This window comes from Ceratotherium simum, chromosome 36 (assembly GCF_057802395.1).
Source record: "Ceratotherium simum simum isolate JZ-2026a chromosome 36, ASM5780239v1, whole genome shotgun sequence".
NCBI classification, from domain to species: Eukaryota; Metazoa; Chordata; class Mammalia; order Perissodactyla; family Rhinocerotidae; genus Ceratotherium; species Ceratotherium simum.
In genome coordinates this window covers 19,084,300-19,098,507 of record NC_141935.1, presented here as the reverse complement: position 1 = coordinate 19,098,507, position 14,208 = coordinate 19,084,300, and the positions used below count along the sequence as shown (strand labels likewise).

At 39.7% G+C, this 14,208-nt stretch overlaps 1 protein-coding gene across 3 annotated transcripts in view; it reads right to left on the bottom strand.

Annotated features, from left to right (window-relative positions):
* The window catches only part of MARK1 (microtubule affinity regulating kinase 1), a 123,181-nt gene extending 109,365 nt beyond the window's left edge, over positions 1 to 13,816 (bottom strand). For all 3 annotated transcript variants that reach the window (XM_004439669.3, XM_014794720.2, XM_087424367.1), the window contains exon 1: positions 13,626 to 13,816. In XM_004439669.3, coding sequence (XP_004439726.1) covers positions 13,626 to 13,676 — 51 coding nt within the window. In that variant the 5' untranslated portion in view covers positions 13,677 to 13,816. The remainder of the gene's footprint in view (positions 1 to 13,625) is intronic.
* Between the last annotated feature and the right edge of the window lie 392 nt (positions 13,817 to 14,208).

Genomic DNA, 14,208 nt, shown 5'->3' with positions numbered 1-14,208 from the left:
TGGCAGAACAGGATTCTTGCTGAAGGCAGGTCAAGAACTTAAGACACCAAAGATGGGGGATGAAGAACTTGATTAGATATCCAGGGAGGTCAGATATCAAGGGTGGGGCGATTCTCACTAAACTGACTTCAAACTGACTTTGCAGAATTCTTTGCTAAGACTGGGCTTTGCAGGCCCTGCAAGCACAGGACAGACACAAAGGCCCAGGTCAAAGCCTCGTTGAGAAGAAGGCTCAGAGGAGCCTCACTAAAGCTGGGTTAAGGAGGGAGTCTTTGTCACTAGCACTGGCATCTCCCCTTTACCAAACTCTTCACCCAATATGCCAAATAAAGTTTTTATAAATATCATATTAAAAGCTTTTTCATGGACCCTGAGAAAGCAGCCCACTAAATTTAAAAACTGGAGTATGTCTAAAACATGCAAGCACACGCAGAATACAAATCTAATCATGATGACCCTCGACTTAAATCATCCAAGGGCTACCACTGCCTCCAGGACCAGTTCTTGCTAAGGCATGCAACACCCTGCCTGTTTTCCTGCCTGGTCCTCTCACTAATGCTGCCCTCCCCTCCCCTCAACTTCACACTCAGGGACTTTGTGCATAAAGCACCTTCAGCCCAATATTCTCTTCTTCCCACAACTCAATTTTCCACAGAGCTACTTGGTAAAGGAGTACTTATCTTTCAAGCCTCAGTTCAAAGGCTATGAATCTTTCTCGGGTGCTCCCTCCAACCTCCCCGTTCCTTCTTTATTATGTGTTCAGATCACTCCGATGACAAGGAACTGTAGCTTTCTACTGCACTTGTTTGTCTCTATGTCTATCTCCCTCTTCAGGTTCTGAGTCCCTCCAGAGCAGGGAACAGGTTTCATGTGCCTTTGTAGCCCTATCATCTTCAACTGAGACGAAACAAACAGAAAAGGAAATAAAAGGAAACCTTCTGAAATTGTGAAAGCAGCACTGTTTTGTTTTGTTTTGTTTTGTTTTGTGAGGAGATCAGCCCTGTGCTAACATCCGCCAATCCTCCTCTTTTTTTGCTGAGGAAGACGGCCCTGGGCTAACATCTGCGCCCATCTTCCTCCACTTTATATGGGACGCCGCCACAGCATGGCCTGCCAAGCAGTGCGTCGGTGCGCGCCCGGGATCCGAACCAGTGAACCCTGGGCCGCCGCAGCGGAGCGCACGCACCTAACCGCTTGCGCCACCGGGCCGGCCCCAAACAGCACTGTTGATCCCAAAAAGAAAGGTAGTCATGCTTTAAACATTTAAAATAAACCTGTTACTTACTATATCCTTTACAGGTAGTTCATTAAAACTTTGGATTGTTTGTAACCTTCTGATTTGTTTACAACCTGAACTAAACTGACACAGTGGTCAAAACAGCATTAAATAATACTTTCTCAGAAGAAAGATTCAGCCTATAACCAAAGGCACTATGTGGTGAACTCCTTCATTTTGCTGCCACCCATCCCTACCAATATGGTGAACCACATAAAGCTGGGAGAAGGGAAGAACATGAAATTCCTCATTACCCCTTCTCCCATCTTACACCTGCAAATGCTACACACATGTACCTTACTATCTCCAAGTCAGACAATTCCCTGTTATTTTCTATTCTCTACTAATCATGTACTGAAAGGACTGGTTCATCATTGCTCCCATCTCACTTTCTATAATATAACCATCAACTATCATTCTTTTTTCATTTTAATTGAAAGATGAGATTTATTACAATGTAATCATCACTATCATCACATAAATTAGTGTTTTTCAAAACCTAGTCTGTGGATATCAGCATCAGAATTACCTAGGGGTTTATGAATAGAGAGATTCCTGGATACCACCCTAAAATTGAGTAAGAACATGGAGTGGGAGGGAGCATGGGTTAGGGAATGTGAATTTGAAATGATCTCCCCAGCTGGTTCATAAACTCACTGTATTTGAGAGTAAACGAATAAACTAGACCTTGATTTATTAAATTATTGAGTGCCAAAATATATGCCAAATACTATGGTAGGTAGTATAGGATATATAGAAGTACTATTGGAAGCAGTACCTGACCTCAAAGTATTTTCAATTTAGTTAGGAAGAAAAAGTGTATACAAAGAGGAATTACAGAACAATGTTAAACTCTATGATAAAGAATGATCATCAAACTTTAGATCAAGTACCCCTATCTTTAAAGTTTTTAAGTATGGACCATTATAGGGGCAGTGACTTATAAATTACATATGTATTGCTTTACTAACAGATTATGCACATTAAAAAACATAAAACCAATGAAGGTTTTTGGAAATATATTAAATCTCAATGGTACAAATTTTTCAGTGGTTAGTAAAACATTACTAATACTACGCAATATAAATGTTTCTTGATTTTTTTTCTTAAGTCTTGGTTTAACAAGCTGTGATACAGAGATTTGAAGGACTAATTGTAAGTTCAGTTTATGTTGATATTTCAACAACTGTCATAGCTAAAACAAAGTACCTCACACAAATAAAAGTAGTGCATCGCTGGTTGCATTTATTTAATTATGATGCTCATATTTCAATCCATTCACTAATTATGTCAGAATTCTTTATAAAAGTTATGGTAGTAGATACCTTCCCTGATGACAATTAACTGTTCTTGAAAACTAATCCTTTTAATAGTTGTAACAAATGGTTTCCAAAATCTACTAAGCTTTTTGATCTGGAAGATCTACAAACAGGTTAGATACGAGAATTTCAGAAATTACACATAGTTTAGGGTAATAAAATCACATAAGTATGGAAATTTTTGAACACTCATTTTCAAAAAGCTTATTCCAATCTTTCTGCAGTATAGTAGGCAAGATATTGTGAAGGATCCTCCAAGATAAAACACACTTTTTTTTAATGCACTGCTAAGCTTGAGGAAAGTAAAAGAAACATTCAAGAGAAAAACAAAAACAAACAAACAAACCCCATCTGAAAGCTACACAAAAGCCAGCATTGCCCTGGGGTCAAATATTAAGCCTTGGACCCACTACAAAGTGGGAGAGCTGAACCTACAAACTCCCTCATGGAGTCAGGATCCCTATAGGAGACTAAACTGTCTCAGGTCAGTAGGGGAAAACATAAATCCTCTCTAGAGGAAGTCATCCTCAATTTACACTCCCAGTTTCAGACAGATAAAAATCAGGCAAATATGAGTTCATCAGCAAAGATCAGCAAAGGCAAAAAAGAAACAAGCCACAGTGAATGAGAATCAGGAGACACAAACTATAAAGCTAAATCTCCAGAGACTTCAGATAATGGAAATTCCAGATTCAGAATGTAAATAATATAAATAATATATTAAATGTTTAAGGAAAAGAAGAAGAAATCACAAAAATAAGCAAAGACCAAGAGACTATAAAAAAGGCCAGAATGGCTTGAGAGAAAACCTTAGAACTTTTAGAAATGAAAAACAGATATAATGAAATTAAAAATTCAACAGATGGGGAAAGAGAAGGGTGCAGCATGCATGTAACACTCTGGCTTTTCAGGGAACTTCCCAAGGGACTAGTTTATGTCCAGCTGAACCCACAGTGCTGATGGAAATCGGCATATGCTAAATGCTTGGGGCCTGCTGGGAACAAAAAGAGCTGCTCACTGTGCTGATGCTTCAGAATAACCACGGTACAGCAGACAGACACCAGAAAGAGCAAGAGATTATGAGCTCTTTAAAAAAGAAACCAGCAAATCCCTCTAATAAAGAATCTACATACAAGTCCAGAGAAGATACATCTACAGAAAAAGTTTGAAAGCCCTGAGAATCATCAGTTGGACTGAATGGTGAAAATCTTTCCATGTATGAAGCCAGTCCAGAAAGACTGGGAAAGCTGGCTATTTTTTAAAATGTATGGATACCAACACAAAGTTACAAGGAACATGAAGACACAGGACAAAATGGCCCAATCAAGGTAAGAAAATAAATCTCCAGGGCCGGCCCTGTGGCTTGGTGGTTAAGTGCGCGTGCTGCGATGCTGGTGGCCCGGGTTCGGATCCCGGGTGCGCATCGAGGCACCACTTCTCCGTTCATCCTGAGGCCGAGTCCCACATACAGCAACTAGAAGGATGTGCAGCTACGACATACAACTATCCACTGGGGCTTTGGGGGGAAAAAATAAAATAAATAAAATCTTAAAAAAAAAAAAAAAAAGAAAAGAAATCTCCAGAAACCAACTCTAAAGCAACAGAAGTATATGTATTACCTGACAAAGAATTCAAAATAACTCACATAAAGATGCTCAATGAGCTCATGAAAATGATGCATGAACAAAAGTAAAATTTCAACAAAGAGACAGACAGTATAAAAAAGAAGCAAACAGAAATTTTGGAGCTGAAGAATGCAATAACTAAACTGCATAATTCATTAGAGGAATTCAACCACAGATTTCATCAATCAGAAGAAAGAATCAGTGAACTTGAAGACAGGTCATCTGAAATTATCCAGTCAGAGGAACAAAAAGAAAAAATAATGAAAAAGAGTAAAGTAAGCCTGAGAGAGTTATAGGATACCATCAAGTGGATCAATATACGCATTATGGGAGTCTCAGAAGGAGAAGATAGAGAGAAAGGGATAAAAAGCTTATTTAAAGAAAAAACAGCTAAAAACTTCCCAAATATAAGCAAGGAAATGGACATCCAGATTCAGTAAACCCAAGAAAGGGGATTAAAGTTAAATAGGATTAGAACTCAAAACATAATGAATCCAAAGATGTCTACACCAAGACACATTATAATTGAATTGTCAAAACTCAAAGATAGAGAGAATCTTGAAAGCAACAAGAAAAAAGCAACTTGTCATTTACAAAGGAATCCCCATAACCCTATCAGCAGATTTCTCAGTAGAAAACTTGCAGACCAGGAAAGAATGTGATAATATATTCAAACTGCTGAAAGAAAAAAAAACCCTGTCAACTAAAACTGCTATATTCAGCAAAACTGTCTTTCAAAATGAAGGAGAGATTAAAAACTTTCACAGATAAACAAAAGCCAAGAGAGTTCATCACCACTAGACCTGCCTTGCAAGAAATGCTAAAGGGAGCATTAAAGTTGAAACAAAAAAAAGCTAAACAGCAACAGAAAAGTATATGGAAGTATAAAGTTCACTGGTAAATGGAAATATGTGGACAAATACAGAATACTATAATACTGTAATGATGAGCAAAAGGATTTAAAAAACTAACTATAAAAGTGCTAATGGGTACAAAATATAAAAGACATAATTTGTGGCATCAATAATATAAAGTGTGGGAGAGGGAGAAGTAAAAGTGCAGAATTTTTTCATGAGACTGAAGTTATCAGTTTAAAATAGATTGTTATAACTATGAGATGTTTTATGTAAGCCCCACAGAAACCACAAAGAAAATACATATAGATGATACACAAAAGAAAATGAGAAAGGAATCAAAGTATCTCACTACAAAAAAAAATCAACAAAACACATAGGAAGACAGCAAAAGATGTTAAGATGGACAAAAGAACTAGAAGACAGAAACAACAAAATGGTAACAGTAAGTCCTTCCCTATCAATAGCTACTTTAAATATAAATGGATTAAACTCTCCAATCAAAAAATACAGAGTGGCTAAACAGATTAAAAAAACAAATTCCAACTCTATGCTGTCTACAAGTGACTCACTTTAGATTTAAGGACACACACAGGCTGAAAGTGAAAGGATGGAAGAAGATATCCCATGCAAATGGTAACCAAAAGAGACAAAGGTGGCCATACTTATATGAGACAAAATAGACTTCAAGTCAAAAACTGTCAAAAGAGACAAAGAAAGACATTATATAATTATAAAAGGATCAATTCACCTTGAAGATGTAACAATTGTAAATATTTACAGAACCAACATCAGAGCACTTAAATATATGAAGCAAACATTGACAGGACTGCAGGAAGAAATAGACAGCAACACAATAACAGTAGGAGATTTCACTACCCCACCTTCAATAATGGATAGAACATCCAGCCAGAAGCTGAAAAAGGAAAGAGAGGACTTGAACAATACTATAGATTAAATGGCCTTAACAGACATATACAGAATATTTCACTCAACAGCAGCAGAACACACATTCTTCTCAAATGCACATGGAACATTCTCCAGGACAGATCACATGTTAGGTCACAAAACAAATCTTAACAAATTTAAATATACTGAAATCATACCAAGTATCTTATCCAAACTGATGATATGAAACTACCAATCAATAACAGAAGAAAATTGGAAAATTCACTAATATGTGGAAATTGAACAACACACTCTTGAACAACCAATGGAGTCAAGGAAGAAATTAAAAGGGAAATTAGAAAATATCTTGAGATAAATGAAAACACAATATACAAAAACTTATAAGATGCAGCAAAAGCAGTACGAAGAGGGAAGTTTACAGCAATAAATGCCCACATTGGGGAAAAAAAAAGATCTCAAATAAACTTGACCAAGGAAGCAAAAGACTTATACACTAAAAACTACAAAATATTCCTAGAAGAAAAGAAGAAGACACAAATAAATGGAAAGACATCCTGTGTTCATGGATTGGAAGATTTAATACTAATAAAATACATACTACCCAAAGAGACCTACAGATTCAACAGAATCTCTATCAAAAGCCCAATGGCATTTTTTACAGAAACAGAAAAACAATCCTAAAATTCATATGAACCACAAGGACCCTGAATAGCCAAAACAATCTTAAGAAAGAAGAACAAAGCTGGAGGCCTCAAACTGCTTGACTTTAAAACATATTACAAAGCTACAGTAATCAAAACAGTATGGTACTGGCATAAAGACAGACATACAGACCAATGGAACAGTATCGAGAGCCCAGAAATAAACTTATGCATATACAGTCAACAGTGCCAGGAACAAACAAGAGGGAAAAGACAGTCTTCTCAACAAATGGTGCTGGATATCCACTTGCAAAAGAATGAAATTGGACCTTTATCTTATATCACACACAAAAACCAACTCAAAATGGATTAAAGACTTCATAACACCAGAAACTGTAAAACTCCTAGAAGAAAAACAAAAGGAAAAGCCTCATTACAGTGGTCTTGGCAATGATTTCATGGCTATGACACCAGAAGCACAGGCAACCAAGGCAAAAATAGACAGGTGGGACTACATCAAACTAAAAAGCTTCTGCACAACAAAGGAAACAGAGTGAAATGGCAATCTATGGAATAAAGAAAATATTTGCAAACTATATAACTAAAAAAAGGTTAATATCTGAAATATATAAAGAACTTCTACAATTCAATAGCAAAAAAATCTGATAAAAAAAGGGCAAAGGACTTGATTAGACATTTCTCCAAAGAAGATGTACAAATGGCCAACAGGTATATGAAAAGACACTCAACATCACTAGTCATCAGGGAAATGCAAATCAAAACCACAATGAGTTATTACCTCACAACTGTAAAGATGGCCATTATCAAAAAACAAAACAAAACAGACAATAACAAATGTTGGCAAGGATGTAGAGAAACTGGAACCCTTGTACATTGTTAGTGGAAATGTAAAATGGTGTAGCCACTATGGACAACAGTATGGAGGTTCCTCAAAAAACTAAAAATAGGGGATCAGTGGCACAAGCAGTTAAGTGCACACGCTCTGCTGCGGTGGCCCAGGGTTCACCAGTTTGGATCCCGGGCATGCACCCCCGCACCGCTTGGCAAGCCATGCTGTGTCAGCATCCCATATAAAGTGGAGGAAGATGGGCACAGATGTTAGCCCAGGGCCAGTCTTCCTCAGCAAAATAAAAGAGGAAGATTGGCAGATGTTAGCACAGAGCTGATCTTCCTCACAAAAAAGAAAAAAAAAAAACTAAAAATAGAACTACCATGTGATCCAGCAATTCCATTTTTAGGTATTTATTCAAAAGAATTGAAATCAGGACCGCAAAGAGATATTTGCACTCCCACGTTCACTGCAGCATTATTCACACAATAGCCAAGATATGAAAACAAACCAAATGTCCATTAACAGATGAATGGATAAAGAAAATATGTTATATACATTCAATAGAATATTTTCCCATGATAAAAAGAAAGGAAATTCTATCACATGCTACAACATGGATGAACCTTGAGGACATTATGTTAAGTGAAATTAGCCAGTCATAGAATGATTAATACTGCATGATTCCACTTAAATGAGGTTTCTAAAGTAGTCAAACTTATAGAAGCAGAAAGTAGAACTGTGGTTGGCAGGGGCTGGGGAGAGAGGAAAATGGGAATTGCTGTTCAATGGTATAAAGTTTCAGTCACTCAAGATGAAAAAGTTCTAGATATCTGCCATACGTACAACATTGTGCTATAGTTAACAATACTATACTGCACACTTAAAATTTTGTTAAGCAGGTAGATCTCATGTTACGTGTTTTTTATCACAATAAAAAAATTCAACAGAGGGGTTAACAGTGATTTAAATACAGCTAAAGAAATTTAGGTAACAAAAGATACATCTAAACATATTACATACAGTAAGTGCACTGCAAATTGTACTACAGATTGCAGTACAGAGAAACAATGAAATAGGGGAAGAAATGAATGAGAGTTTAAGACATATGTAGGATAGAATGAGATATTTTAGCATATCTAATCAGAGCAATAGAAACACGAGAGAGAACAGAGGAAAGGCAATACTTAAAGAGATAATGACTGGTGCATTTCCAACATTGATGAAAGATATAAATCCACAGAGTTTAGATCTAAACAAATTATACAGTTTGTAGTACAGAGAGGCAATGAACTTGTGGGAAAAATGAATAAGAAGTTAAAGCATATGGAGGAGTTAAGGTCTAACAATCTAATCAGAGTCCCAAAACGAAACTCTAAAGAGACCAGAAACAAGGGTATATTTAAAAAGAGAATAGTCAATAAAAATCCAGAACTAGTGAAAAATATGAATGCACAGACATAGAAAGTAAGCAGGAAAAAAAGAAATCCATACCTAAATACACTGTACTGAAAGTACAACACCTAAGAAAAAGAGAGAACTTTAAAAAGGGACAGAAAAGATCACCTACCTACTGGCAGATGACTTGTGAAATGAAACAATGGAAATCAGTAGACAAAGGAATATTATCTTCTGCGCAGTGAAAGAAAATAACCATCAACTTAGAATTGGAGACCAAGCAAAGCTATCTTTCAAGAACAAGGGAAAAATACATTTTCAGGCTTAAAAAGGAAAGTTGATGACTGACAATGCTTCACCAAAAGAACTTCAAAGATGTTCATCAGGAAAAGGGAAAATGACCCCCAAAGGAAAGTCTGAAATGGAAGAAGGAATGGTAAAAAATAATAATTTAAAAATGACATGGCTGATTCTAAACAATCTGAAGTTTAAAAAAAAAGAAGAGCTAATGGTAACATGTAGGTCAGAAGTGAAAGAAGGTAAAGGCATTTTTTCTCACAATGGATTGTCCTGCACACCCCCTTTGGAGACTAATGGTGTGGACTATACATACATAGATATTCAGTTAGCAGACAGAAAGGCTGCTATCACACCAAAAGTCTTAGAAACGTGAGCCACGCCATAAAGAACTCATAAGTTTGCAATAAGGGGAAAGGAGCAGGGCACTTCAGACACAGAAAAAAATAGCAAAGGTTCAGAAATAGAGATGAGCATGGCATACCCTGTTCTTCCTCTAATAAAGTATCTTATATCATTTCATACATTCTTTTAAAATCTCTAAGACAAAAACAAAACAAACCAAGAAACCACCTCCAAGAAGCAACAGCACAAGTAGAGAACAGTGGAGGACGTCAGAGATTCATTATGACCTTGGGTGGGTCACTTCACTTTCTGAAGGCTTCTGTCTCTCAGTTTGTAGTATGTATTATCTACTCTTCCCAGCATCACTAATATATTTTGAGGACAAATGAAAAAATTTAAATGGGGAATGCTATAGCACTGATCTCTTATATATTACTCCCAGTCACTGTGCTGGGCAGTGGCGATACAGAATAAAGGAGACCAAGTAAATCAGCAATTACAACGTAACGTGATAGGTACTGTGACGTGAGGGATGCACAGGGTACTGAGCAAAGCCAAGGGTGGCGGCAAAGACACACCCACTATAGGTACTGTGACATGTGAGGGATGCACAGGGTACTGAGCAAACCCAAGGGTGGTGGCAAAGACACGCCCGCTTCCCTCTTGCCTTTTCACCTTATTAACAATGACTCCCACTGGGCAAACTACGATGGCCACCTTAGTTACACTAAGTACTTGTCATCCCAACGAGTTTCAGATTTATGAAAAGAATCACCATCAAGAGTTTTGTTATTAAAAGTTTCTAAATAAATTTAACCAAAGTCCATTTTAAAACATCCCAAGAAGGAGCCAAATCAATTTTCTTCATACTTCATACAAATTTCACCACAGAAAGCTAGTCTGGACATTTTGGATGCATAAAAATTAGCATAATCAGAGTTTTTCCAAAACACGAAAAAAAAAAATTTTCTTGCTTCATATAAAAGCACATAAGAGTAATGGTAATATACTATCCATATCCATGCTGGAATTATCCAAATATAATCTAACAGAAGGAAAAAACAGAAATATTTCAAATACTCATTGTTTTTCTGGAGTTACACTTTACAGCCTAAAATCAAACACACATTTTGCATAAATTAATTCTATTATCTGCAACATGTCTTTTCTACTGCACTATGAAGTCTTTCTGCCTTTAAAGTTAATCATTGGTTGTTCTGTTGTGTTTAGCCATTCGAGGCCTATTAACAATGCACACACAAATCCTTCATCTAAGAAAATATTCCTGAAAAAGTACACACAGAATCTTCTCAAAGAAATTCTTTCTTACTCTACTAAATACAGTAGTAGTAAACAGATAAGTGCTGTGACATTCCTTTCGAATTTTTTAATTTAGCCTCAATATACATCAATGACATGGGCAAGGGAGATATTACATATTCCCAAGGATACAAAACCCAAATATGTTCATGTATGACTAAACAAATTTCTATATTAACTGCAAATAACAATAAAATACTAACATGCTTTTTAAATTCCATATTTAAATTAAAATATTTCTAGCAGTAGTAAAATGTTTTTAGCTACGTCCTTAATATTCCAAAAGACTCAGAAGCCTTTAAAAGTCATATGAATGTAAATTTTCTCAACCACTTTTTAAAACATGTCACTGTAACTGAAAACGCCTACAAATAAATGTGTTTTGATTGCCATATTGGCATTAATATAGTAGCTAACAAGCAGGTGTGTCACTTTATTTCAGTGATGAGAGGTAAGTAAGAATGGATAACGACATTTACTACCAACCAGGGAATAAACAGAGACAACAATGGTGATTTAACAGCCATCACTGGTGGCCCCTTGGTAAACACCTATAGCACTTCTAACCCAATTTAGCCCTATTTACACAGCGTTTTCTACTGTACACTCTTTGTTTAGGATTATATTTACCTTTCCTGTAAGCTCCTTGAGGGGAGAGGTCTTATCTTAAATACTACTTCTGTACCCCTTCCAGCTCAAAAACAGAGCTGAGTGCATACATAAAGTAACAGCATAGTATAACAGCTATTTTCCACTGCAATTAGGAGAAAATCAGGACGTGGGCAAAGTAACCTAAATGGAGGTATAAGTTATGTACAACACAACAACAACACTGGGACTTTGAAATAACATGGTCAAAAAGAGAGCAAATGAGTTTATACAGAATAACCATTTTCAGAAGGTACAACAAAATTTATCACACTATTAATTGCTTAGCTTAAAAATCCTTTTTTTTTTTTTTGGTCTTACATGTGATGCTGCATTTTGTACTATTCCTTGATGCAAATTTCTATAATGCCATCTCATGTCTGTAGAAAGTACCTTGTTCACACATGTATGGAAAGAGCTCTACTATTCAAAATCCAAAGGAAAACAAAAGCAACGTATTTTTCCACCCTTGCTGGGTTAACACACAGTGTTTTGCTAATAAAAACAAAAGTCATCATCTGTCTTACTTTTCATTCACACTGAAATGACACACTGAAGGACAGGAATTTTTTCAAGTCCCTGTTAGAAAAATTCTGTACCAACTTGGCTTTAAAATCAACTTTAACCAAATTTTTCATCTCTTTCTCACCTTCTTCAATCTCTCCATCAAAATTATATATCAATTATATTTTTTGCAACAACAGTGATGATGCAAATCAAGTTATAATTTACAACATCAGCAGCCTTATACTATCTTGACTGTTTTAAATGCACCGTACTGCAGGACAAAAGCATACTCTGAAACATCTTCCTAGGTCTTCTAACAATAGTCTCTTACCAGAATTTTTTCTCCCTTCATATAATTATATTAAGTTTCTGTGCTCCCCTACTCTCCAAGATCAACTAATCTGTTTATACCTCCCTCCAACACTTCAGAGGGGAGCTTATATCTCTTCTCTCTCCTACCTTTTGTCTAAGAACGCCAAAGCACTTCGTTATTTCATGTTACCAACCCTATGAAGTCAGTGGTACACCACTAGCTGGAGAGTTGATCAATTAACTAGACAACCAGAGAGACCTGGACAGCCGACCAGAACTTGGTACCCCTCTAGCTCCTTAAAACAAATCAGCAAAATCAGCCAAGGCCCTATTTACAGGTCATGAGGGTTTGAAAGACAAAACAAAACCAAAAAAAACCCTTTCCCACAAAGGAACTCACATACACACACAATTGTACTTTTCAGAAGGTGGAAATACGACTGATCTTGTTCGTTGGGTGTTCAAGAGTTGAAACACCAGGGACATCTGCATCTAGATAAAAACTCCTGAGGGCAATTTGATCAAAGACACAGAAAATCCTTCCTTCAAAGAAATGCACCTTGTGACACGCCAAGAAGGAGGAAAGAGATTTAAAGTAAAACCTGCCCTGAATTATTACCACTGACTTCAGGAAGAGAATGAAAAAGCCCTTGACTTCATAGGGCTTTTAAACATTTTGCTGTAACCCCAGGGCCACGGAAGCTGTTGGTGAAATTCTTCTACTCATCTCCACTGACGAGTATCACAGCGGTGTAAACTCATATACACAGGCACACACATCCATCTCTACTACCGTTCTCGTCCCTTCCATTCCCGACCATCCCCCTTTGGTGCCCACGACCCCAAAGGTGGATACAGTGCTACAAAAAGCAAAGTCATGGGGGCACTGCGGGGGGGTGGGGGTGCAAGAAAGAACCAGAAGAGCAGGGGTGGCCGAGGCAGTCAGCTGGCTCGTCTGTTATCATAAAGCAAACATGCGGGTGGGGATCCAGAATGCCGAGGGAGAAATAAAGCAAGCCGGGATGCCCACTCTGCCATCTCTAGCGCTCTGCCCTGCATCACCCCAGCCTCTCCTGGAGGACCACCTCCGAGGGCAGGGCGCCACTTACATGCCCCCGCCTTTACCCTTGAGGGCCAGAAGCGAAATGGGGTTGCCATGAAGCCCGGGGGCTGAGCAGGGGGCGAGGGGCGCGCCGGCCTCCAGGTGGAGACCCTGGCGCGCGGGTGGCCGCCCTGGGCACAGGCGGCGGCCCCAGCGGAGGGGGAAGCGGGGCTCGAGGAGGGTCTGGCCCCCGCCGCCCCCGGGGAGGCTCCGGGTACTCACGTTCTCCGTGTCCCGCTCGTTCACCGTCGGCAATGGCGTCCGCGCCGACATTTTGTGCGGGCGGCGGGGTCGGCCCGGGGGCTCGCCGGCCGGGCTGGGGCGCGGGCGCCGGGGGCGAGGGGAAGCGGGCGCAGGGCCGGGCCCGGGCCGGGGCGAGCGGCTCCCGCAGGCCGCGGGGCGGTGCAGCCAGCGGCNCCGGCGGGGAGAGGGGGAAGAGGACGCGGAGGAAGGGGAGGGGGAGCCGCTTCCCGCGGCGGCGCCGCCGGGGGCCGCGGGCGGGCGCGAGGGAGGGCTCCGGGCGAGGGCGGTTGCCCGGCGCGGGCCGCGCGGCGAGGCCGGCGGGATGCGGCGCTGAGGGCGGGGAGGCGGGGAAGGGAGCCGGGGGGCGGCGGCCGGGCCCCGCTAGGCTCCCGGGGCCATGGCTGAAGGTGAGCTCGCGCCTCCAATCAGTGCCCGGCGAGCGCGGCGCGGAGCCGGCAGCCGCGGCCCTGACGGCGCCGCCCGCGCCCCGCCTCAGGTGTGCGGCGCCGCCCGGCCGAGCCGCAGCCACGCGCCCGGGCCCCGCGGCCGCGGCGCCCCCCTG